The following is a 27,098-nucleotide window of genomic DNA, read 5'->3' on the forward strand; positions in this document are numbered from 1 at the left end:
CTACATCTTTGGACAGTAAACCCCCAATAGCACAGTACTTCCAGGGGCCCTCTCACTACACCTCAATCTTGCCTTGAATACCTCTAAGGTCCCCAGATAACCTCCTACCCTTCTCTAGTACAACCAGCTCCTGTCAGGGCTCCACACCATCATCTCTCCAGTTTGTGCTATGTACATTATGCCAGTCCACCTGCTTCTTTTGTCTGGAGTTCTGTGATACTTGACATATTTTTCTTTTTTTTTTTTTTTTCAATGGCTGATAGAATTAATTATTCTCCTAAGGCAATATTTCACCTGCCTATTTCTATTTGTAAGCTAGTATGGTCTTCAGGGATATATACTTTCTTCCAACTCATAAATCTGGATGAAAATTAAAAACCATGCAGGAGAAATAACTGCCCTTTGTATGATTAGTGGCCCTGCATTTTCTTTTCCAGAGGTTCACCATATTCACAGCAAGAATAACAATTCTTCACTAACAACTGTATCAGGTTCTGTCTTAGATTGGTTTTGATCAGTCTGTGAAAGATTACCATGTTTCATGTGTTGTTCAGTCCTCTGAAAACATTTAGGTTGGTGAGAAAGAAACATTGAACAAGGAGTGTAATATTTCAGAGTTTGGTGAAGTTTTAGGAAGGGAAACTTGCCCCATGTGCTGTGGGGTTTGATCTGTGGAAATGTTGATTTTAGATGTATTATTTTTCTAGCATTAGGTTAAAGAGGCAGTTTTTATCCTTCCCTTGTGAGCTGACTCGCACACTGCGGATGCATCAGTTGCATATCTGTAATTAATACTGAAATTAATTGATTTTAAGAAAGGGAATTAATTTGGCTGTTGAAGATTTCTTTGTGGAGGTTGTAAAGAAAATACAGGGGATAAGGTTCCAGATTTTTATGTGGTCCAGCTCATCCACAGCTAGTGGCAATGTCCTTTGGGAGCAGTGGGCAATTAAATCAGGATAGAGCAGACTGGAGAAACCTTAAGTAGGAAATGGATAGTGAGTACAGATAGCATGAGAGCAGTGAAATGAAAAAGTGGCATTAATATCATCCTTTTCCCCATTATTTAGGATCTTTTAAAACTAATGTTGTTTTCATCCCAGCATCTCATATGCTTTTTCATATTTTTCTTTTTAATTTTAAATGTTTTTAAGTTTTCACTGTGTTAGCTGAGTATGCTATTTATTACGAGCTTTCATTTAAAAATGTACCATATCAGAAAACCCCAGAGCATCAACTACCTCTAAACTTCTGTTTTTCTGGGATCATGTAAAACCTTTGGCACTTCTGGTTGGACACTCTGAGATATCTCCCATGATTAGGGAGAATCAATATCACAGATATTCATGCAAAGTGTTAAACATAATGAACTGGTTAATTCTTCTGTTCAGTGAAAATCAGTTCTCGAGTGATGATTAATCTGATTAGATGCAAACTTTGCTTTCATTTATTTGCTTTTACCAGATATACAAAACCTTAGAATGATGGTTCTGCAGTTAAATGCAGACTGGAAGGGATCTCAGAAGGTCTTTAGTCCAAAATCCTGCTCAAAGGAGGGCCAGACCAGGTTGCTCAGGACTTTAATCCAGTCTGGTTTTAAGATACAACCATGACGGAGAGGAACTGCACAAGTCCCTTTGGTGGGTGTTGCCATGTCCCCCCAGAATCATCTCTTCTGCAGGCTCAATGAGCCCTGCTCCCTCAGTTTCTCCTCACAGGGTATGTGCTCCAGCCCAGACCATCTTTGTGGCCTCTGCTGAACTCCCCCCAGTTGATTAGCACTGCCAAACTTAATTAGCAAATGCTGTTAAGAAAAGGGTCATTGTAGAAGCATACATTGACTGCAAGTCCATTTACTTAATACCTCTGTGTTCATTTAGGGATTTCAAGAATTTTAAATTCCACGGTAACAGCAACATTTCTTCTTTTCATATTGGAAAAGACAAATGTTTTGTGTTTCTTGATTGATAATTTAGGTGATAGAATAATATCTTCATTGAATCTAGGCTTTAAAAGACTACATAAGCAAAATTTAGGAAAAGCAGTAATTTTTAATACCAAAAAATTTATTCATTAAATATATTCATTATATATGATTAAATATATTCATTATATATTATATAAGCTATATTCATTAGCTTAGGGTTAAATATAGATTTCAAATAGTTAAAAATATTCAATGCATTAAAAATCTAAAATTCATCTAATTGATGTTTCACTAAATTATAAAGTACAATAGATTGCAAAACCTAAAAAAAGAACAGAGTCTTCTCCCAAAGGCTGAAAAAGGTAGAAAACCGGACCTAGTTTTTGGCACTGTGTCAGTAGAGAGACAATGGATGCTTGTTCTATTATTTATATGAGCTCTGCTTGGCAGATGCCACTGCAATAACCCTTTATTTCAAGTTAGAAAAAATAGAATTTGCTTTTCTTTATAATCACACAATGCAAAATACTAATGAAAATGTTGGATTTCCTGTAGCTGGGAAGAAAGTATTGTCCTAATCTGCTTTCAGTTAGCAAGAATCTCTAAGCATTCCAGTCACATAAAACGAGACAGCATTTTAAAAAAACCCACATCTTTTTATTCTCTGAAACAGAAGAGAAAGGAAAATGCATGTGTTTGTATACAATTTAAAATAGTTTTTACCTCTTGTGTAAGGTATATACATTGTTATGTTGTATCCGTCTTTTGTACATGCACCTTGCAACCAAACAAAAGTTTGGTGTTCTTTAGGATGACAAAAAAGGGTTCTTATAAATTGTAACATGTAGGGGCTGGAGGTGCCTGTGCACCCCTCTGTTTCCAGTGTTGTAGTCTTAGATCCATCCTCTATAATATGGATTATAATTATAAAATCTAGAATAGAATCACAGAATCGCCTGCCTGTTCCAGTGCCTCACCACTCTCACAGTAAAGATTTTTTCCCTAATATCTATTTTAAACCTGCTCTCTTTTCAGTCTGAAGTCCCTCCCCCTTGTCCTGTCATCACATGCTCTTGTAAGAAGTCCCTCTCCATCTTTCCCTTCAGATACTGGAGCAAAATTTCTGTAGGTCCTTCTCATTTATTTTCTATTTGAGAATATTTTACTCAAATCTTGTTTAAAGAAAGTCCTTAAATGTTTATTGAATCAGTCTCTTTAATCAACCTTTAGGTTGACTTGAGTCCTTTTCCTACATGTCCATTCCCCAGAGATAAATTCAGAGACAAAAGACAAGGCCAGGTGGCACTTGTTCCTCTTGCATTTACCCTATGTGAAGGCTCATCCATGAAGTAAGTTATTAATTATAATTATTTATTTATATAATTTATTCATGTGAACCAAAACTTCAGCTCAGGACAATTGGCCCAAATGAAATTATTGGTTTTTGCCCTCTAGCACACACCCTGGCTTTTGCTGACCATTTTAGCCCTTTCCCCCTGAAGAGTATTCACCTCTGACTGAGGTTTTTAGAGCAAGTGTGCCAATTCCAGTCTCCTGAATAAATACCTACATAAGTAATTGCATCTTACTTGCCAAATTTCCCTGACAATTTTAACTGAATGTGGTCAGGACAGATGACTTCCTCCAAAACATCTCAGTAAGGAAACCCCAGGGGACAGGGAGAGAAAAGCAGAGTCAAAAATGTATATTTCAGAACACAGAGATCTCATTTCTGCTGCTTTAATTAGACTGAACTTTCATGTCAAGTGAAAACTGAAATAACAACTTGGAGGCATTTAACCGGTGGATGGAAGCCTCCCACCCAAGTGCCTTTGGATCAGCAGCCACGAGCGCTCTGTGCATTTTCCCTCCTGGCCCCAGCACCAGAGCCAGCACCATCTCCCAGGCAGGTTTAACATGTCAGTCTGACTGCTCTTGAAGAAATTGTCACTGAAGGTTCCAGCCCTGGTAGGAAACACAATCCAAAATGCACTGCCTCATGACACACAGTAAATGGTCAATAAACCACCTTTGCAGGGCACTGGAAGAAAATGGTTCACACTTCCACCATGAAAGGCTGTGCACAACACAGCCCCATGTTCCTGAAGGCTTCATTTCCATTGCACTTAAAATTATTTTATTCAGAGATCCCTTAATTAGGCAATATTGGAGGAGAATATATTTTTTAAAGACAATGGGTTAAACAAGGCAACCCTACAGAGATGATCATGCAAATTTAACAATGCATTGAAAATCAACCCCTTTTTATTTTCATAAGCAGGGCAACCATCCACCTCTGGGCAGTGTGGCTGTGTGTCCTTTCCACTGATGGAGGTGGCAGAGCCAGGCAGCAGAGGCAGCACCCAAGGGTCAGTCCCATGTAGCCTCCTGCCTCTGCTCTCCTGAGCCAAAGCACTCTCTTCAAAATGGAACCTGTTAACAAGAGCATCTTAGCAACCCATGTGAAGCCAATGTGAACTGTGAGAGACTTCAACACAAAATGCCAACAGCAATCATTGGGTATGCATTATTTTCTGCTCCAGCCCAGGCTCATAACTTGCCTAGCATCAACTGTGTCCACCACAGTGGTGGGGAAGCAACACAGTCTGTGCTGGCATCAGACCTGATTTCAGGGGCCACCACTGTGGGGCTGGGAAAGACCAACTTCAGCTTCATACAGTCACTCACTGATTTTCCTGGAGCCAGTGTAGTGGATGTCACCCTGAATTTCCTTGAGTAGAAGCAGCCATTAACCATTAGTAACCATTAGTGGCACAAGGTTAAACTCTGCTAGTGCTGGTAAGAAATAACCTCCTTTTCTTTGATCCTGTAGAAAACCCTCTTTGCTGCACCATGAGATGAGGTATTTTACTGTAGGGCACCTGAGCCTTTTTGAAGCCCTCTCTTGCATGAATTTGTCCCGGTGCCTTCCCTCACCAGAGAAAGGTGCAGGTGGCCAAGCATTTGTATAAGGGCAGAGCAAGTACCAAGCATCCTTACTGGCATCTGATTTTAACTCAAATAGTTGTGGTTTAGGAAGGAAAATTCTTTTAAAAATTCCTGTAATTGATGTATGGGGTTAGCAATGCCTTGAGCTGCCAGTGAGCCTTGGCACCTGATGTAGCCTTTTTGTGTTCAGACCTCTTTATTCCTCTGTAAGCAGTTCATCCCCTCTTGCATAGGCCCAAGCACACAAATAGATCTAGGCTAATGGAAGAGTGAGGCTAATATAAAGAGGAACCTTATTACCTCTAAGTTGTTTTTCTTTCAAAGCTCTCACCATGTCAGGATGTTCCTCTTCTGGGAACAGGATGGGACGTCTCCCATTTTTCTTTTATTTCTCAACCCTTTGGAAAGATTAATTCCTACTTGGAATTTTCTCTGGGTATGTATGGAACATGCATCTTGCCTTTTGGCTGACTGACACATTAGATCTGATTAGTCACTTGCCCTTTAGCTGGGAATAAATAGCAGACAATGTCAGAGTGGGACTATAGTCTGGTGGGAGTAACACCAAATAGTAGTTAGGAAGTGCCCCTCCTCTAAGCAATATTTCACTACATTTAAGACAGGAGAGAAACTTTTCAAAAAAGCACAACATTCAGTCACTGGATATATATATGTATATATATGTCACAAAAGCAAAACCCCAGAGTTAATAGTTGAACAATTTTCTTTCTTTAGTAGAGTCTCTTTCAGGCATTGCCAGTATTATTTTTGTAGTAATTATCATAAATATTATGTAGTTTTTAGATTAATGTGAATATAGGAATTGAAATAAGTTTGGATATGTTACATGTCTTTATAAGAAAAGAATCCAAATTCACTATTCTCTTCTGTGAACCTCACCTGTGAGGTAGGAACAACACCAACAAAGAAAGTTCAATACAGAAAAGGTATATTTTGAACTTCTTTCTAGAAGTAGCTCACTTCCTGCATAATTGTGCTGCATTATTTTAATTTGCTCCATTGATAAAGTACAAATACAGAGAAAATGGAGCAGATAATACTGGTAAAGTGGCATTAGCAACACCCTTAGCAAGTGTCTGAAGCTGCGCTGTCAGCACCGATGCCCGTGGCAGGAGAAATGTGATACGAGCACAGGCTGCAGCAAGCAGTGCCCCCCTGCACTGCACTCCTGTCCCCAGGGTGCAGATCACTCCTGCCATGGAACAGCAGCAATTGGCTCCTGCTCTGTATTGTCAAGCAAGGGATGACAGACACAGAAAGATGCTGATCACTCAGCTGGTTGCTGGCTCTCTGCCCAAATCCCCTTTTTCTCACACGCATGCAGAGATCCAGTAAACAGTACAGAGTTTGGTATTTTTGGTATTACTTGGTGTTTGTTTGCATTCAGACACATACTTGAGCTCTCCTCTGCATGTGGTCTGTGTTCCAAGAGTTTGCTGTTCTCTGCCTCATAAAGGAATGCTCTGGTTGCCATCGTTGTTGTGTACATTGTGAATTGTACCCTGGACTGTTGCATAAACAGCATCTCTGAAATCCTGGTCCACTGCTAATAAAAGTTTTCTTTCCCACTGTCTGCAAAGAGTCCTCTCTTCCACCTGACAGCTTGGGGGATAGAACTGATATACAAAATATCTTCTGTGCCTTAGGTGTGCCTTTTTCTTGTATGTTGAGCCAGGGAAGCTCAATACATTAAATTCCCACATTGAAACACATATGAAAAACCTGTCTCTTGGTGCTGCATTTGCCACAAAGCTGGCTGTGGGGTGCCCTGCCATTTCAGCTGCCAGAGGAAGCCACCATATTCGGTCTTTCTAAAGAAATCTGGTCACATGTTTGATTTTGGAGATTGTTTGGTCCAATTCTAACTTGGATGACTGAGTACACCTGTGTGGTAAATTGCAGAAATGTATGTAGTGATCCTATCATTTCATTCATATTCATCACAACAGAGCTTAAATAAATACTTTAATTCATATTTTTAAATGAGACTTAATTCCTCAGCTCTCTTGCCTTTATGTGCTGGAGCAGTGTATTTGTTTTTATTTCACTCTATACTTAGCATAGTCACTGGGCTTGTCAGCAGACATAGAAATGCTAATGTAGAACTATAGCATGAAGTTCTGTTGTATTTTATGAAAACACTGGAAATCTTAAAATAGTTGCAATGGGGGACATGGTAGGGAGTGCAACCAAAACCTCACACTGGTGATGTGATCCTGGGACTGTGGCCAAAATACTGTCACTGCCAGGTGCGGCAAGGCTCCAGCTTTACATCTGCTCTGGAAGTCCAGGGTGGAAAAGGCAACACAGCTCTCCTTCCTCAGGCAGAGGAAGAGGATGTCTAAAAGCCCTAGGAGCATCAGGTCAGCATAGTTCTGCTGACACAGAACTATTACATTGGTGTAAATAGAGCTTTCCTACATGTCCAGAAAGCAAAGTAGATGCCAGAGAAGCTTTAGTTTACTCCTATTTGTATTCTGGCAGTTTGAAGATGAGTTTACCCTGGGCATCCACTGTATATGAAAAATTTAGTATTAGATATGTTACTTTTACTCTTCTTCCTTTTCAGGGTAAGTGGCCTAGTAGCCAAGTAAAATATAATGCATTTTGATTTTCATTTTCGCACCATTCCGTTCTGGTGTTTTCTGACATTTCATAAGCAAGCTAGGCATGATCCATTAGAGAGGGCACACTGCTGGCTGAGAAACTGCACTCATAAAGCAGCTTTCAACATCTTACTGTTGAACTGAGAGGCCATTTCAAGGAATTCAAATGGATCTATAGTGAGTCCATTAATATTAATTAGAGAAAGGCTAAAGAACTTCTATGACGAGTGTGCATGAGTCAAGACAGATATTGGAAGAACTTTGGCTGAAAGAAATCAGACTTCAGATACAATACTTGCAAATACTGAAAGGTTTTGAAATCTCTGAGATAATACTGATGTTGTGAAGTATTGCACTTGGAAACAAGGGATTAAATGAGCAACTGGAAAGAAAGTAAAACAATTACTGTTAGGATGAGAACTCTGTAAAAGAAAAACAAATCACATTGCATTATATTTCTACCTGATCATGAGGAAACACAATAGCAAGTTTTGTGGTACATTACATGCTTTCTAGCTATGGGTCACTAATGAGAATTAATTATTCTTTAGACAAAACTTTTGAGGCCTCAAATATAGAAACTCTATGTGCAGCTACAGATACATGTCAAAGACATCCTTCATTACATGCCAGTGACTTTTATTACCAACCAAACCATTTTGGTTTAGGAATTTTCTTTTGCTATGCACGAAACAATCACTGCAAATTATTCTATAAATTTAGAAGAGTACAAAAAGAACACAGAAAGAAAGCAGAACGGGACTTCTGATTTAAATACTCATGCATAAAGATATACATATACATGTATAAATAAGTTTATATTATTTATTGTTGTTTTCTTGTATGTTCACAGGGCTACAGCTACTCATAGGGGCCAAGTTATATTCAAGGATGCCTTAGCACAACAGCTGTGTGAACAGGGAGGTAAGAGTCACCGTAATTCTAAAAATATCTGGCAAATGTGGTTTTCCATTGTACCTGCATGTCAGTGTTACTCTTCATGAAAGCTATTCTATAGAAAACCTCATATCAGGATCTTATTTACATTCTTGAAACTGAGTTTCTTTGGCTTCATACTTCCCATTGTCTATCCAGGTATCCCACTTTTCCTCTCTGCTAAGTGTTGAGGAATATACAAAACTTGAAGTAGCATTATGCACATGCCTGAAATCAGCCTGTAATAACCAACATTTCTTTTCTGTCAGAACCATGAGCTGAGTTTTAACCCTTACTGTATTAACTTTAAGCAATATGGCTGCAGGAGAAGCTTTGTTTACTATCCAGCTCACACATGTACTTGTGAAAAATCTGCCTTCCCATTTAGTGAAAGTAGGCCATTGAATTTTTGCCTGTCACGTACAACATTTGATCATTTTTATAGCTAAGCAAAATGTTTGACTTACACAGACTTTGAAAATCTAATTGTTTTCACAGCTTACCCTTTCAATGAATAACCTAAAAAATAAATGTCCTGTTGTCATCTGTTGTCTACAAACAATACTTTGCTTTGAACCTGCTTCATTAAGACAGAGAGAAGTAAAGAAGGTAACCATTATTTTTGGTACAGGAGAGAAAGGAGTTTCCAGCAAAATATATATCAGCAAAATTCCAGTGAATTTTACATCATAAAATATATGATATATATTTTATATCAGCAAAATTCCAGTGATATATCCATGTGAAAAGAAACAATGAAACACAGGCCAAATGACTTAAAGATTTTTAAAAGGGAAATGTGTTGTCATATTAACACACAAGAAAAAAATCCCATAAAACACATTTCTTGGGGGCATTAGAGCTGTAAAGTTGGGGTTTTTTTCCTATGAGTTTGGCAATATGGTTTTTGCAATAAAAAGCTGTTGAACATTATTTCAGGAGCATAACTTGAGTTATTTATATAAAGTATCAATAGTAGCTCAGTGATAATGAGGAAAAAATATTTCAACTTTCAACTTCAATATTCAAGATTTCACTTTTGTTGTAGCTCAATGAAAGTCAGAAGAGGGATTCAGAGAGGTGAAAAAATGTCAGCTAGCAGGCTAGGATGTTGGTTATACTTTGGAGGAAATAGAAATATGTAACACAGTGCTGGCAATGGGAAGGGAGTGTTATGGTGATCTGGATGGAAAGTGATTGGGCCAGCCACAGTTTTGCTGTGGAGATGGAAGAATATCTGGAGAAATTAACAGGAGGTAATTGTGCACCTGTAATGGGAGTGTGGAAGTGTAGAGTTTCAGTGACTGGTGTGTGGGGACCTGGAACAGAAGTGTTGGCAGGATCATCATTTAGGATGTGCTGAGGAGGATGGGGAGGGTATCTCACACAGGCTGCTTGCTGGATGGATATGAGTCAAGAGTGGAAAAGTGAATATGCAGAGTAATCAGCATAAAGTGACAAAAAACAGAAACAGATTAAATTCTCCAAGGCATAACTGCAGAGTGAGCATGCCACAGCCAAAGACAGTCTGGGGCAGCCAGAACAGGTAAGGAAGGGAGAGGGAAGTAGGAGTCACATTGATGGCAGTGACAAAGAGCTGGCAGTGACCACAATGGTGAGAGCTATGCACAAGCAAGCTGAATGGAAATACATGACTGTCAGTGTCAGAACTGGCAACATGGTCAAGGAGAATATGGGCAAAGCAACAAGATTTCTCCCTGCTAGAAGAAAATACCTTGGTAAGCAGAGGCAAGCGGGTAGATATCCATCTATACAGACCTGACAATCCTTCTTCAGACATTCTGTTTGCTGAGATTTTAGTGGGAGAGCTGAAAAAAGAAATTTTTATTCTTTCACCCTTCTCTGCTTTGCAGTTCTGCAATTTTGGAGCATAACTTAACCTCAGATCAACATTTTAGCAACAGTTATGTTGATTAGAACAGTAAGACCTTATGTTACTGTGTGCTGTCCCTGAGTTCGCAGTAACTCTGCAGAACAAGGAGAAAATAGAACTTGGGTATTGGTTGTATTCAGAATATAAAGTATGCTGAGATGTCCCACTGGCTGCTCAGCTGTGATAATCTCTTTGCTGCCTCCTCCTCCCATCCAGCCACTGATAGCCACGTCCTGCACCAGCTCCCTGAAAGGGCCTTCAGCTTCCCTACCTTGCCACAGTCTCCCACATCCTTATAACTTTTGCTGTTTCCCATTATTTTCCCAGCAATTCTCTTTGCTTTATGCACAGTCACTTCAGAGACATCCTAGATTTACCATCCCCGAAGTGTGTGTACTGCAGTACCTCTGCAACCCTTGGATTTGGCTTAGGCAAGGATCACCCAGAGGTGCTGTTCTGTGAGCAGTGGGCAGCGTGTGACAACTGTAGCAGTGATCAGATTTCCCTACAATACTGATGTGCAAGAGTCTCAGTTTTTCTCTTGGCTCTTGTCCCACATTTTTATCCTCACCATGGCTTCTCTCCCCTTGTTTTCCTAGCTCAGACACAGTTTCCTTGACTTGGCTATTCAACCACTGCATTGCCCATTACGCTTGCTCTCACCCCATCCAGGCTCTCCTCTGCCTTTTTGTTCTTATTTCTTCAGCACACTGTGCATTTCATTAATCTCTAACCACTGCATACTATTATCATCCTTATACTATGAGAATTAATTTTCCTATTCAAAGAAAAGAAGCTTTCTTTGAAGTAGACCTTACTTCATTTATTCCATTTTCATCAACACCACTCATGTAAACAAAGGATTCTTTCAGGAAGAATTAGTGAATTTATTTAGATGCAAATATCATATTAATATATATGCAAAACAGCAAGGTAGATTGACATAGATGAGGTTTTATAGTCTGTTTCTAGCCCTAAACATTACTATACTTAAATTGTGCACTGAGTGATGTGACATATTAAGTAAAGAAAAATAAAACCACAGGGCAACTTCATAGATTTCTTAATAAGTATGTTCACTGGAGGTGATATCAGACTTCCTAATATCTAGTAAAAAGGATGTACGTGAAGATGTGAAAATAGCAAGGAATCTCAAAAGTCATGTTTACTGTGGTTGTCCACCCTCAGATGTACATTAATAAATCCTGATAGAGTTAATGGAATTTGTGCAGTGAAAGGAAAGTGATTTTTTGTATTTTGAAGAGAATTAGAGGATGATAAAGGGTAGTGTTAAGGGATGGCAATGCCATATGTATAATGTAAATATAGTAAGAAATTATGCCATAGGGAAAGACACCAAAGAAAGTAAAATAATTGCTTAAAAAGCTCTGTGTTCAGAATATAATACATATTTTAGGAAGCTAGGGAGATGTTTGAGAGATGATGTAAGCTTTAAATTTTATGAGAATAATATTGAAGAAAGGAGTCACAAAGATTATCATAGAAAAAGTTCATCTAGTACAAACAGGAAAAAACACAAACAAACAAAACCTGTATAAGAGAATCTAGAAAAGGTGGATGTCTTGTCAATATTTTAAGGATAAATAAGGATCATAATGACTGATTATATTCTTGCCAGTAAAAATATATTTAATAAACCACATATTTAACTAATTTATGTAATAGTAAAATAAATTGAAAATAAGGTAACCTTACTATTGTGCATGTTGATTCATATTTATTTCTGACTTGAGTAGAACAAAAATCATACATTAGTAAACAGTGGCATAACTAAAATGGAGTTGACAGGACATCAGACCTGGCTGCATTGTATAGTAGAACTCTTCTGAGTTTAGATCTGCATGAAAATAAAAACATTGCTGGGAGAAGCAGCTGGTGGTGCACAACCCCACCTGCCTTTGCCACACCAAGCAGAGTGATATCAGTTAAGGATGCCTTTTCCCTGGTACACTGTAACTTTAGATCAGTAGGACCATTCTTTGGAAAAAGGACTATAGTGGGAGATTTATGTGCATTTTAGTTCTGACTGACTAGCAGAGAATCTCAGAACAGTAAAACCTAAAAGCTGGAGAAGATGAAGGAAGCTGTTCCCACTTAGTGCAATATCATTCCCTTCTGCATAATTCCCAGAATTTTTTGCAATCTCATGGTCAATGCCACAGGTTATAGGACTGGGTTCCCTTTCTTAAGAGACCCTTCTACAGTCTGACAGATATCTCCATACTGAAAGAAAATACTGAGAATTGGCCCAGATTCTCTTTTATTTGAGAACTTTTGCCCGAATGTTTGTGTAAGACCTTTTAGGTGTATTTTGTACCTTGTAAAATTTAGGAGCACTCTGAAAAAAAAAAAAAAGCTAAACAGATTTCAGGATCTCAGGCTTGTATTTTACAAGCTCTCAGAGCAGTATTTTACAGGGCAGAGTGGAGTGTAGAGCTAGTGTAAAACTCGTCAGTTCATGTGTCAGCAAGAATAACACAGCCTTAGGGCAAGTCACTGACTCCCGGGGGGATGCTCAGTCTCTATCATTCAATAGCAACTTTGTTTACCAGTAGAGAGAAAGTATTGCAGGGAGTCTAAATAAAAGCATTTATTTGCCTTTTTGTCTTCATCTGGCTGCTAATGACAGGGAAATTAGACTTCATAATCTGCAAAACAGAAGATACCTCTCTCCACACCTCATTTGTCATGAATTGATGAGCAACAGCTGATGGCCCCGGGCTGTAGAACTCTGAGCACAGGGTTTGGGAGCATGTGGGCATTTGTGCTACTGCAATTCACTTTCCCTTTATCTTAAAAAAAACACAAAATTCAGGGTTCTGAGAAAAAAAAAAGGTATATTTTATAGTGGTTTTAAGAGTATTTTCTTATGCTGCATTTTCTACCTATATACAGTCTTGACCCCAGAACTCTATGGAATATGGGTGTCAATAGTACGAATGGATATTTCTGAGTTTAATTTGCCTTATGCTTGCTCTTTTTATCTGAATGGGAACTAATGTTACTTAACAGTCAACTATTACCATGTTTAATGATTTTGTTTCTTATTTTTTCACTGACAATAAGATTACCAACAAATTGTTTCTTTCCTCCTCACATTCCAGTTTCTAGAAGATGATATTCCCTTCCCACTTCTTTAACATTTCTCTCCCTTCCAGTTTAACCAAAAAGGGGCATATTTAAATTGGCTTAACCTTTCAGCAGCCTTATTTCATCCACAGAAAAATTTAACCTTTTACTCCAAAACATTCTTCCATTCTCCCTCATCCCAGTGACACAGAGCCCTACAATGTCCCCATTGATTTTTGAATTCCCCATCAGCTTCCTCAAGATTCTCATGCTTCCAGTTTGACTATGGCCTTTCTCTCTCTGAATCACTTTGTATTGCGTCCTTTCTTCTCTGCTTTTCCTTGCCAAAGGGACTGTCTTGTAAGACAAGGCAAGCACTCTACATTTCCTTACATTTTCTCGTATTGTATTTGCTTATACCTCTTAGATTGTGACCTCAGTTGAGCTCTGCTTCCATTCTTTGCTCAGCACAATTCATCTCTTGTAAAGCTCTGTATACACCCAGGGTGCTGGTTAAAAATCAAATAATAAATTCATTTACTTTACTTTTTTAAAAGGTACAACATTCTCATTCAAGCTAAGATGCAATTTGGAGCCACACAAATACTGGTTTTCAATTTAAAACCATCCAACTATGTGCCTAAGGAACATCTAACAAAGTGAATAATGGTTTAAAATATGAACTGAGACGGTCTTTCTTTTTCCCTCTCAGTCTGAAGTATTGTATAGTTCCTTTTAAATTTTAAATTTATATCTTTGCACTGTATAGCTACTCTGCTATCATTTCTACTACTTTATAATTTATTTTATCTTTGTCATATTGTACAAAAAACTTCATTTGACTTTAGCCACATTGTATGGCTTATGGAAAAATCCATGTTATTTTAAAGTAAGTAGTTCTATGAATTGATTAGAAAGGCAGATCTGAAAATATTTTAAAACAACTACAGTCAGTTTTGTGTTATGTTTTGAATTTCTATTATTTGTGGGCCTTAAATATAACACTTGAAGATCATCACAGTGCTGTTTTTCAATGAAATATAAAATGTAAGACAGAAATTATTTATTGAGAGAATAAAGTCTATGTTTATCACTCATTAAATGGTACCTTCACAGTCTTTTGTCATATTCAGTTCAGGAATTTGAATTACAATCAGAATACCTGAGGCAAAAATACTTGGGCTTCTTAGATCCTGTAAAGATTTAGGAAAACTCTCCCCAGCATAAAGCCTATACCTGTAGCAACAACCTTTTTGTCTAACATGACGTATTTGCTTAGTTCCACCTCTAATTTTTAAATGATTGATCAGTAGCATTAGTATGCACCTGCACAATTTCCTTCCTTTCATTCTATTGGTAAGCAGTTTTGTTGTGCAATGTACTATGCGTATGGTAGAAGAGCTGTTTCAGGAAAAGATCACAAGGTTGTATTTTTAAATCACATACAAAGCCAGTTTTATTAAATAATGGTGAAGTCAAAAGAGTTTGTAAATGTAAAGATGCCAAGGTTGTGCTATACCTGTGCCTTTTGCTGAATGCTGAAATTTTGCATAATCACTTCAGGAAGTGTCATTCATGACTGCGTGTATCCTTGGCTGGAGCCCTTTCCACAGAAAGCCTCTTTTAAAGAGCCGTGCCAAACAACCTAGGGTGAATGACCTCCTTCTCATTTGGAGGTCTGAACAGCTCTCCTTGGAGAAGGTGGTCTCTTTCTGCTGAGCTACTTTCAAAGGCCAATGAAATTTGCTTGGGCAATTGGTGAGTCTGCCCATGACCCTGGCGTGACCACCCTCCTCGTAGGTGAGCACTGGCAGAATGGCTCTCAGCCACCCCTGTGTTCACAGCAGATCACCCCTCAGTACTGCTCTGAAACTACTGAGAAGGGGGTATTCAGAACATCAGGGACAGAGATTTTATTTTAAACCTAGCCTCTTGGAACAGGAGTATTACAGGAGTATTACAAATCCCATGCCATAATGTGCTTCTTTTCCTGCAGGCAAAATACAGAACAGTTTGTGTTGCTCAATCTGGGAAATAATTCAGTTAATCCAGTTTGATCCATTTCTTTGTGCAAATAATTTTTAAAAGGTTTCTGGTGAAATTTACACATTCCCATGGAGAAACACAGTACCTGGGGCTGCAAGGGACAAATGCAGTCTTTTTCACTGTAGGATTCACCAGTGCAGTCCAGCACTATTCTGGATTCAGTGCCAAGCTTAACATGCAATTATTGTATTTCTCCAGATTTTGTACCAGCATGATGAGAGCCTTGGCCATTGCTAGAGTCATTATTGGCATTTTTGCTAGGGAAGACAAAGCAGCATGGTTGAATTTCTAGTATAAAAATGGAGCAAGTTAGCCACGAAAAGGAAAAAATATTTCAGATTTCTGAAACAACAACAGACTCTTAAGAAGGTCTTTTCTCTCAGCTGCAGTAAGGTTTCCCATGGTGGTTCGCAGCTTGTGTGTATATATACACACATACATACCCTTATATATGCATACACATACCTTTATATGCCTATCTGTGTATGTATGCATGTACGTATATGTGTGTGTGCATATATACATATGTATGGATATATGTACATAAGGTTAGGGGAGAGTTATATATACACACATATATGTATATATTTATATGGTTAGTGGATGGTGTAAAACGTGTCACTCCTCTAATTGTTAAATGGAAGTTTTCTGTCTGAAGTAAATCCAGATTGCTTGCCATCATTTTCTGGTCTGCAGATACTTCATTTGTTGACTGCTCAGTCTTCTTCATCACCTACTTCTCCAGGAAATGTTGCAATTTCATTACAGAATGGCCTGTCTTCTTGCAAACCCAGTATTTAAGGACTAAGCAGGAAGAGAAAAACAAAATTCTTGAGATTTGTATTGGACTTTCTATTCAGATGATTATGTGTGAGAGCTGTACACAGATTGCTGTATTCACTTTTATGTTTATTTTTAATCTATTTTTAATTTGTCAGATGTTAGGACAGAAATTGCAGTAATTCAGTATTTTATTGAAAATATGCTGAAGAAATCAGGAGTACTGCTACAATTTAGGTCAGTGCCCAACAAAAAACACAGAATCATTAAATGAATCCTGGCTTCAAAAATTCTCTTTTTTTGGTGGTTTTATTTTACCAAAATCCAAAGGACAGCTGGAGATACAGATCCATGGCTGAGGTACTGATAGACAAATAGGTAGCTGCTTCCCAGGAGTTTGGTTATATGCACCCCTTTGGCCTTCATGAAAGAAATGTAACCTACTTTGGATTTAAGGTCCAGCAAGGCTATGGATGGGGTAGCTGCCATGGAGTATCTAACACAGTGTGTATGTAGCCAGTTTCTAGACTTCTCCATATATTTTTATGTAGCTGTGCCCTTTCAGATACAGTCTGGTTCCATTTGTGTAATGCTACACCAAGACTCCTGTTGCATAGTGGTGGTAGAAGGTTACTTATCAAACTTGTGCCATTTCACGTGGCCCCCAGGCAGTGTGTCTTTACAACATTCTGGTGTTTCTTGGGAGGTAGACACCTACTGGGGAATTGATCAGCATTGCCAGCAAAAACATGCTTTGACATAAGTGTTTGATATTGTGATTTGCAGAGTTAATCTGTTACTTGTTGCCTTAGGAATTTGGATTACTTCCCCCAGTAATATGCCCAGTAAAATGTTGTTCAGTGCAGTATAAAAGATCAAAGTATGACATTTTTGCCCCTCCTAGACTATTTCTGTTGTTGAGCATGATTTCTCTTTGTCAGCCCCTGAGCTATTGAATCTTAATCCAAATTATTTATAACGATGTCTCATCATTCTAGACTTGAACTGATCTTTTTTACCTTACTATAAAACCAGTACTGACTTTCATTTATTTCAATGCTTACTTTAATTAAGAGAACAATTATTTCTGTTTTCCTATTATGTTTTTCATAACTTTTGGGTTCTATCACATTTTTCACAATTAAACTACCAGGATATCTGATTTAAGGGAATATATACTGTACAATTTGTTTTAAGCTGAATTGATTTTTAATGCTGCAGTTGAACCCTGTTGATAGAAGATATTCATGTACTGTGTGTCTTTGTTTTCCACAGCCCCGACAGAAGCTCCTTTACATCCTCACCTAGGTAGGTGATTTGTCATTCTTACTACTTAAACTCGGAATCATTGACTTTATTATAATAAAAAATATGTAAAGTCACATTAAACTAGGTCTGAGGAATTCAAATAAAAATGAGATTCATATAAAATTGAATGAATTATATCTAAATCTGATTAGTTGTTTCTTCATTGTGATTTTTATTGCTCTTTATTGTCTTTGACTCCTTGCAGTGTGAGTATATCATGCTGCAGACCTTTTGGTCCTAGTTATGTATTAGAATATCTGTTTGCAAGAGAAACAGGACTGGAGCACCCCTGCTATGAAAACAGGCTGGAAGAGTTGGGATTGTTCTGCCGGGAGAAGGGAAGGCTTCAGTGACACATTAGAGCACTTCCAGTACTTAAGGGGCTGCAAGGAAGCTGGAGAGGAATTTTTTTAAGGGCTTGTAGTAATAGAACAAGGGGGAATAAAGGGCTTTAAAATGAAAGACAGCAGGTTTAGATTAGCTGTCAGGAAGAAAATCTTTACTGTGAGGGTGGTCAGACACTGAAATAGGTTTCCAGAGAATGTGTGGATGCCCCATCCCTGGAAGTGTTCAAGGCCAGGTTGGATGTGATTTTGAACACTCTGGTATAGTGAGAGGTGTCCCTGCCAGAGGTGTTAGAATTAGATGATCTTTAAGGTCCCTTTCAACCCAAACCATTCTCTGATTCTATGACCCATAACCTTCAGTGTGGGACAGCATCTCACACCAGGGCAGGGTTGCTGTGAGGAAGGTTTTTGTGCCAGTGCACCTCCAAGGTGGACCCTGGAGCAAGGCACTGCTGCTCCTGCTCTCCAGCCCTGCATCCACCAGCCCTTGTGCTGCAAGTTGATTCATCCAGGACAGATTTTGGCATTCTTCCTCAGTTTAAAGAGCAGGTGACAGTTACTTCATTCATTTAGTGGAAGTATTTGGAGAGAAGGATCTGTCAATCACAGGTGCCAAAGTGTTGGGATTTTAAGTGAGTTTTTTCATCATCATACATAAATCAGACAGTAAATCTAGGTGGAATACTGGAGTCCAAAGTTTGCAGAAAGTGGTGAAAAATATTTGGATAACATAACTCACAGTTTCTATTCCTTAGATAAGTTGACCTTTACTGCCAGGTGTGTTGATAGTAGCAGAGAAATTCCAATGAGCTCATGGATTTTTGCTTATGAGTTGTCGAAATGAATATCCTGACTATAAGAGATGTAATACACTCATTAGGACTTCTCATCAATTCTTGTGCCCATGTTTCCAGAATCTGAATATGGAAGGACTTTTTTCTAAAGACTCAGAAAACCAACAATTGAAACAAAACTTAAAAGATTTCATGTGACTTGAGGACCCCATCTTTCCATAGCCATCACACTTTCATTATTGGGGCACTTTATAATTTTTTGTGGTACTATGATCCACAGTAAGGAAAAAGCCCTGTAACTAAGAAACCCTGGATTTCATAAGTAGCATAACATAAAAAGCAGATTTTTAGAAATCTAGAATGCATTTTACAATGCATTTCTTTAGGTAAGGCAACATTTAGAAAGCATGGGATGATTGCACTGGGTTTTTTTTTTTTTCATATACTGCTCTGTCTTCTTTGCAGCTGAAATGCACAGTGACAGCATTATCCTGCGAGATGACTTTGACTCTTACCATCAGCAAGAATTGAACCCTACCATGTGGTGAGTTTCTGCACTCCTTTACAAGCATTTGAGCAAACAAAAACATATTTATTGAATGAAATAAAGTATAAACTAAAGTGTGGGTTTGCTTCATTAGGACCTCAATATTTTGGTTTATTAATTAATTTATTAATGAGTGACTGAAAGATTCTATGCACATTGAAGTGGGTGACAAATTCTTGTTGATTTCAAATTTTTAACTAATCCAAAAATAGAATGACTAGAGCTGAGCTCAGTTAATATTTATGAATGAAGATTTTGGTTTCCTGAAAACACAAATTTTCATCAAAAAGGAGAAGAATTTCAATAATTACACTTTGTTGTTTCTTTTTTTTTTTTTTAATTTCATAATGTACATACTGTTGGTGAAGCTAACTATAGCAATAATTCCTTCCAAACTGAAATGAAGTGTTTCCAAATGATTTAAAAAATCATGAGAAACCTCTCCCAAAACCCTAAGTGGAATTAAATACCTCTGTCTAATTTTCATGCGATGAAAATGTTTGAGGTTGAATTTCTCTTTCCTTTTTTTTTTTTGTGGAAGGCACACTTTTTCAGGACTTTTGTATTGTATAAGAAGGAAAACACTTTGCTTCTCAGGTCTATACAGCAGTTTTCGATTGCTAGGGTTTAGGGGGCTTTGGGATTCCTGAATAGGGTCATTCATATTATCACAGTCTTTGTCTGAAACAGCCAGCACAAGATGTTATCATTCTTTAACCAGTAGAAGAAGAAGAATCTCAACCTTCCCATGCATAATAAGGCAGGTACAACTTAGGACAGGTCAGGCAGCAGCTTCATGAACTGTGGCCATAATGAGAGAGCTCCCAGATACCATCTCTCCCTCTGCTCCCCCCTTCTCTGCCAAGTGATTGCAGAGCCCCAACCCATGCAGTGGTTCAGAAAACAAGGGAAGAGTTGAGCAAAAATAATCACTTCAATGCTAATAAATTCAAATATCAATCCCTGGGAGGGGTGGACTCCTTAAGTCACTGCCACAGCTGTCCAACAGTAAATAACAGGACAATATGGAGAGATAACTGTTGATGGAGCCTACAGGAGCAACCCCCCATTGCTCCCTTAGCTCCAAAGATGGGAGTGGGAAACAATGTCAGACTGTTAGCTTTTAGTCAAAAGGAGTGTTCTTTTAGCAAAGATAACTCTTAGACAGACCTCTGAATCTTAAATATTAATAATTTTACCACCACAGTGATCATAAAGATAGACAACATTTTCATATTATATATGTGTACAAAGTCCCAGAAGAGGAAGTTATACGTCTCTCGGTACAAAACTAATTATGTTCTGTATATTGAGTATATATACAGTATATAATACCCAGATAAACACATCTCTTGGTCTTAGTATGAAGTTTTGAAAGTTGGAGCCTCCTTTTTATATAAGATTGTTTCTGAATTTTCTATTTCATATGAATATGAATATATGAAATCCTATTTCATAAATGTAACAAAATTTATTGTTTTAATTCATACAAGACACAGAAATATTTTACTGGGTTAGTTTATCTTGTTCAAATAAATCCTTGATGAGCATTTTAGCACTTACCTGCATTTGTTAGTTAATACATTCATTCTGTGACATTCATTTTCCTTTTTATTAAGAACTGTCACAGCTTTCCATCTGTGCAGGTGTTTCATAGCTTAACCATCTTATGTAAAAATGCTGTAGTTTACAGAATTTTACAGATTTTTTTTTTTTTTGTACATGCTCATTTTAATAGGTTTTAACGTGTGCCTACAATTTTTGCTCCTCTTGTTCCTTTTGTATCAGCTCTTTAAATGTTTTTTCTGGACTAGAGGCATTAAGGACGTGTGATACTATAAAAAAAAAAACAAAAAAACCTCTTTATGGGTATGGACATATCAAGGACTCTTAATGGGTTGCAGAATAGCTGCCAAGGTAGATGGCTTTAGCAGCAGTGTGTTAAATGGACTTGAGTGGAAAGAAATGAGAAGAGGCATTATTTCCCTGCAGATGCCTCATAACTCACAGACGGCTTGTCTGTTGGGAGCCTCCATGATTTATTTATCCATTGCTCTCAACTTTAAATTCATTCTTGCTTATAGAAGTCTCAACAGAGACATTTCAGATTAAAAGAGCCCCCATTCTTCTGCTCCTTTTGTTCCCAGGATGTAGATTTGGTCCCTCTGGAATAAACTTAACCACCTTGCTTGGTGAGTCAGTGCAGAGAGGCGGGTGCTAGGAGAGAGTCCAAAAACTCACCACAATCCTGAGACAGATATTCCTGTAATAGTAGAAAGCCAGCATTTTCAGCAATGCTAGACAGAGGTGGAGCACAAATAAAAGAAAACCATAATGATGTATCGTGAGCTTTTCAGCACAAAGAATTTCTGCAGTAGCCCTGTCTCCAGTGAAGACCCACTTAGTGGCAGAAAGCTCATTCTTGTTTGATTGTCTAGTGGGAGTAAAATCAGGAATTATTAACAGTTGTTGCCATCCACCCTAAAATTGCGTTTTTTCCCCTGGCAGCTGCTAAAATCCCATCTTTACCACAACCAATTGCAGTGAGTGCTGGAGCAGCATTTCCAGCTCTGCTCGTTGGTCTGTGCGGAGCAGCTGCCTCGTGTGCGCAGAGCCCAGCAGGGCCGTGCCACAGGGCCCCTTACACCGAGCCACTCTAATCGTTTCTGAGGCCATTATTCGTGTACAGATGAACAGAGAAGTGCTTGTATTTTCCTCCAATCTTTTCTTCCCAAATCCTACATAATAACACTGGCTTGGAAGTGATTAATATTTTCCCACTCCTCCTGCTTCCCCTTCTGGCATGTGCAGCTCTGGCAGAGATGTACCGTCCAAGTGCACCAGCTAAGCAGTTTATATCCTCTCTGTGTGTCCAATTTTATGAGTCCCAGCAGAGCCTGTGTGTCACTCCATCGCTGGGAGAAGCCTCACATCAAATAACTATTTTGCACAAGGGCACTGTATGATTTCGAGAGTGACTGCCTGCTCTTTCAAATGCATTATAAGACACATCCTTCCCAGCAGCCATCTGTTTCTTTGGAGGCTCAGAAACAGAGAAGGAGTGGCTGCGAGTGTTTTTGGAGCTGCAGAAGGAAGAGAAAAGAAAGGCTCTTTGTAAAAGAAAAGTCACAGCACCACAGTTCCTGACCTAAATCAAAAATTTGGTGACTGAAAGAAAACAGGAGAAACTGCTAAAGTGGGAAAGGGACAGGGAGAGAGGAGGCAACAGGAGAGGACACATGCTTATGTGAACATAGAAGAAACATAGAACAAAGAAGGAGGATTTCTCTGCTGGGAATGCAAGAATGGGAGCATTTTCTCATTTTCTTGGGAAACCGCCCACTTTGAGAATCTTCTTGTATGGTGTGTCCAACTAATGTTTATAATATTTTCTTCCAGTGTCAAGTCATGTCAGAATATGGTCATTCCCACAGTCCCCAAACCATAGGCAAAAGCCCGCTTACTTAAGCAAAGATTTCCTCATTTCTTGGGTTTTATTTGCCACCAACCTTACAAAGATCTCTTGTCTTGTGGAAAAAATATATTTCATACCATCATAAAAGTCCAATGTATTATGTATCTGCATGTACTAGCTGAGGAAGTTAAGGCAGGTAAGTGATTCCCACACCACTGTAAATGTAGCACCAATGTCCATGCTCAGCCAGCCACTGCTGACTTGTTGAACTAACTAGAAGTGTTTAGTACATTTTTCAATTCGAAAATTGAATAATACAAGCAATTAGTGTCCATGAGACTTTCTGAAAACTGACAGGACACTGTTAGATCAGAAAGCTCAGGAGCCATGGAAGTAACTGATTTCTTCAGTAGGGAAAGGGAATCTGCACCAGTACCACTTGCCAGGCTGGATGAGTAGAGGTTCAGTATGTGTAGTATGAAGAAGACTGTCTAGGCCATTGAGCATCTGCTCCTGTGACCATCTTGCCTCCATGTAACCTCATAAAACTGCAGTGGAGAGCAAAAGAAGGTGTTATATAAGAACTAAACCAGACCAAACGAGAACAAATATTTTAAAAATTCTGTTTAATCATATGATAAATGATCTAATGTTAACAAACGCATAAATTAGTAAAGAATAAATGTTGGCATTAATGCATATTTCTGTATAAAACAGTTTTAATAGTAGGACTAGAGAAAGCAGAGGATTCAGTACATTTAAAGGAAAAAGAGACAGTACAGAAATGTTTTGCTGGCTAAACTCATCTTCCCAATCTGATGTCATGTTTCATCTCAAAGCCTATCAGCACACCAAGCAGCAGTCACTTACAGAAGGCACACTTGTCAAAGATGACATGAAGAATAGTTGAGCATGTAAAATCAATCAATAAGAAACAGAGATTCTCTTGGTCATCAGTTCTTCATGGCATATGAGAAATGTACAGGTACTGCGATATTTCCAGTGGCAAAGAGGTTGAGGAAAGCTTTGTGACAGGAGAGAGAGGTCCTAAAGTGGTTTCCAAATTGCACTAAAACTGTGGGATTAAACTTCAGAAAGATTTATGTTTAAAAATCTCTTGGCAGTTTGAGATGTTTATCTTCTTTATGGTTCAGATATCACAAAAGACATCAGTCAATATAATGTCCACATACTCAGGTATTGCAGAGGGAAAAGGAATGAAAAATAGGGGTGAGGAAACAGCAGATGTTTCCCCCTCAGCAAAGTGAAGAACAATAGCAGAGAGAGGTGGGACTCTCTAAGCCAGAGATGAGAGAGATGGCAGGTCTGTGGAGAAGTCATCTCGAAAAACGTGACACATGTCAGCAGCAGCAGCGAGGACCAGCTGTGAAAAGAAAGCTGAAGTGATTTTAATGTGCTAAGATTTTAGACCAGACAGGTGAGAAAGATAATGTAGAAAGCTGCACCCAGCCAGGGCAATTAATACTGTCTTCTGTTTGTATAAATAGAAAAGAAATTAACCTTCCTGTCTGCAGCAGGAGAGGAGCAAATTGGATAGTTTCTAAACACGTAGTACTATGACGATGATCTGAGGAACAGCAGATCAATTATCTTACTCTTCATGCATTCTTGTCAAGCTAATGAGCAGTTTATTGTCAAAGGTAATAACTTCAAAGACAGCACAAAGGTTTGAATCAGGATTACCAACAGCCATCCAGTTTTGTACGAGAGGAGTCATCCTAGAAAGGACAACCAATGATGAAACTGCTGTATTGGCAGGACAGTGTTTCTGGATTTCCAGACAATATTTCATAGACCACATTACAGAAGTAGAACACTCTTTATCTGTTGAAATATGAGAATTAGAGAATTAAAATATCCCTTGGATTATGTAGCCTGACCTTTCAGGAAGGACTAAGTGGTCCCCACAAAGTATTCATGGTAAAGTTTTCCTGCCATATCTGTCTCTTTGCACATATCAGGAGTCCAGGTAGATGCTCCACTATAAAATTCAAAAATGTAGGGGCATACAGTGAAAACAATTTTTATAACAGCTAGAATCCTACAGAATCACAGGGATTCTTCTAGTTCCTGTCCCTCTGCTCTTCAGTTGTCGGAACTTGGGGATCAAGTGAAATTTAGATAGCAACATGCTATCTAAATTTAGATAGCAAATGTCCTCTGTGAACTCTGTTTCTGTGCTTTCCCTAAAAGCAACACTTTATTCACTCAGATACTCTCTTCTTGCCTTTTTTTGAGAAATAAAATTATTTGCTGATTGTGACTTCTGTAAGTAAATATTAATTCACTGATGTTGATTTGAACTATACTACTTTATTAGAACATTTTATTTTGCTGCTTAAATTCAAAGTCCTAAATGCTATCAGTGTGAATTGCTGAATTACTTCACTGGCATGCTCATACAGGAAAAATAACTCAAACATTTTTATGTCTGACTTTTTTTTCTGGAGTGTTTCCCTGGAGGTTTGATATTTAAGTTGAGCTTTGGATGCCCAAAGGCAGTGTTGGCCAGCACCATTGCAGGCAGCTTGTTGGGGATCAGGAGTATATCCAATGCTTTTTGAAAATGTGGTCCTCATGCCAAGATCTGATAGCCCAGTCTTAGAAGATGGGGGAGGCAGCCCTTTCCTTACATTCTGCAGTCAGGTTCCCCACAAAGTCCTTCAGATTAAATTAAGAAGTATCAGGACAGGTGTAATTATTTGTCTCTGCATCACTTACCAGCCTCTCTGAGATTTTCTTCATAGTGTTTCCCCTAAAAGGTGAGCAGAGTGGCAACTCTTTTACTAGGAATATGGAATATGACAAATACAAATAGAGCAACAGCAAATGCCATGTTACACTGCAGCCTCAAGCCTGGCTTTTGGGGAAATAACCCTGCAAGCAGGAGGGGGGCTGATCCCAGGCACTTTTCCTCAGCTGTTCTTTATGGTAACTCCATGATGGTGGGTTTATGTACGGTAAATCAAATGTTCACGAGAATTTTGTAAGAAGAGTAGCTTCAGGGTAAATGATACATGTAAGATTTCAACTTGGTTTCCCACAGTGAGATGCTTTGCATTCAATGAGCAAGGACACCCCACTTTAGAGGAGGGGCAGTTTGCAGAGAGCCAGCACTGAATCTCCTGGGCCTTTCACAAGAGGCAGCTCCAGTGGCTCATACTTACAGTTGCCCTACCTTTGTGTTCAGCACCACGATAACAAACAGCCCAATTTGAGCACCAAGACGCAGCGGTCTGATTTTACAGTTTACGCAGTCTCAAACATCCAGTCTCTGATTTCCCTTCTGAACATGGTGTGCTCTCCCTGCAGGTCTGAGTGCAGTAACTGTGAGGTTGGGGGACACTGTGGAGTGATAATGCACGGCAATGCTGCCACATTCTGCGAGCCATACGGTCCCAGAGAACTGGTAAGTGAGGTTTCTCCTCTGCCGGGGCTGGGGCTGCAGGCTGGGAAGCTGTGTCAGCATCTTGGTGTGCTTTGAAAGTTTGGTATTTAGCAGAGAAGCTCTTGAGCACGGTGATAGGTCCATAGACATGCACCCAGAAACATCCCAGTGTTTTAAACAACAGATGCTAACCAAAGCTTATTGCAATGCAAGGGACAATCTCTTGATCCAGGATGTATCCAAGTCATTTAAAGTATCTCTGAAAAACTGAAAAGTCAAGGACATAGAACTGTGTTTTCAAACTGGCATAATTTTCTTTTTATATCCAACAATTAAATAGAGACAGGGTTCATTTTTCTTTTATTATTTTATTAGTCTTGTCCCGTTTTTTCTTGTCCCTGTTGACAAATGATAATTTGGGTGTAAAACATCACTTGTGAACAATGCATCCTACAGACTTAAATGCAGCCTGGAGCAAGCACCTGCCAGTCTCAGGGAAGTGTATGTAACAGATTGAGTCATGATGAATGGGACAGAATTAATTTTGTTGGGGGGTAGTTTGCTCATAAAATTGCTGTAAGAAACAAGTGCAATTTGCATTAACTGGAGGTCATCTGGGTGTGGAAAATGAATTGCAATACATAAACCAATGCCCACATGCTGATGCTGAGCAGCTAGCTGCAATGATGTACATATAAGGGGAGCTTTGGAAAGAACTGAAAAATTAAAAGGCCAGATCAAAGCCCATGTAATTCAAAATTAATTTTGATGTTTTCAACAGTCTTCTGAATGGAGGGGGAGGCTGATTAGAGCTATTTGAAGAGCAAACATGGAAGAGGGCCATAAAACAGAAGTGGTTTTGGCCTGGCATCTTCCCTTCATTACAGACACTGGCAATTCTTTTCACAGGGTTAATTTTACATCCTTAACTGGGACCAGAATTACACAAATGCAATGTAGATATTGCTGATGTGATGCATCAAAGTCATAAACACATACAAAACTAATTTAGAGATTTTACAGATAAAA

At 38.6% G+C, this 27,098-nt stretch overlaps 1 protein-coding gene across 2 annotated transcripts in view; it reads left to right on the forward strand.

The window, feature by feature from the left end:
* The window catches only part of RELN (reelin), a 277,039-nt gene that overhangs the window by 103,658 nt on the left and 146,283 nt on the right, over window positions 1-27,098 (forward strand). For both annotated transcript variants that reach the window (XM_053942869.1, XM_053942868.1), the window contains exons 4-7: window positions 8,357-8,427; window positions 17,525-17,557; window positions 19,164-19,242; window positions 25,994-26,090. In XM_053942869.1, coding sequence (XP_053798844.1) covers window positions 8,357-8,427; window positions 17,525-17,557; window positions 19,164-19,242; window positions 25,994-26,090 — 280 coding nt within the window. The remainder of the gene's footprint in view (window positions 1-8,356; window positions 8,428-17,524; window positions 17,558-19,163; window positions 19,243-25,993; window positions 26,091-27,098) is intronic.

This window comes from Vidua chalybeata, chromosome 5 (assembly GCF_026979565.1).
Source record: "Vidua chalybeata isolate OUT-0048 chromosome 5, bVidCha1 merged haplotype, whole genome shotgun sequence".
Lineage (NCBI taxonomy): Eukaryota > Metazoa > Chordata > Aves > Passeriformes > Viduidae > Vidua > Vidua chalybeata.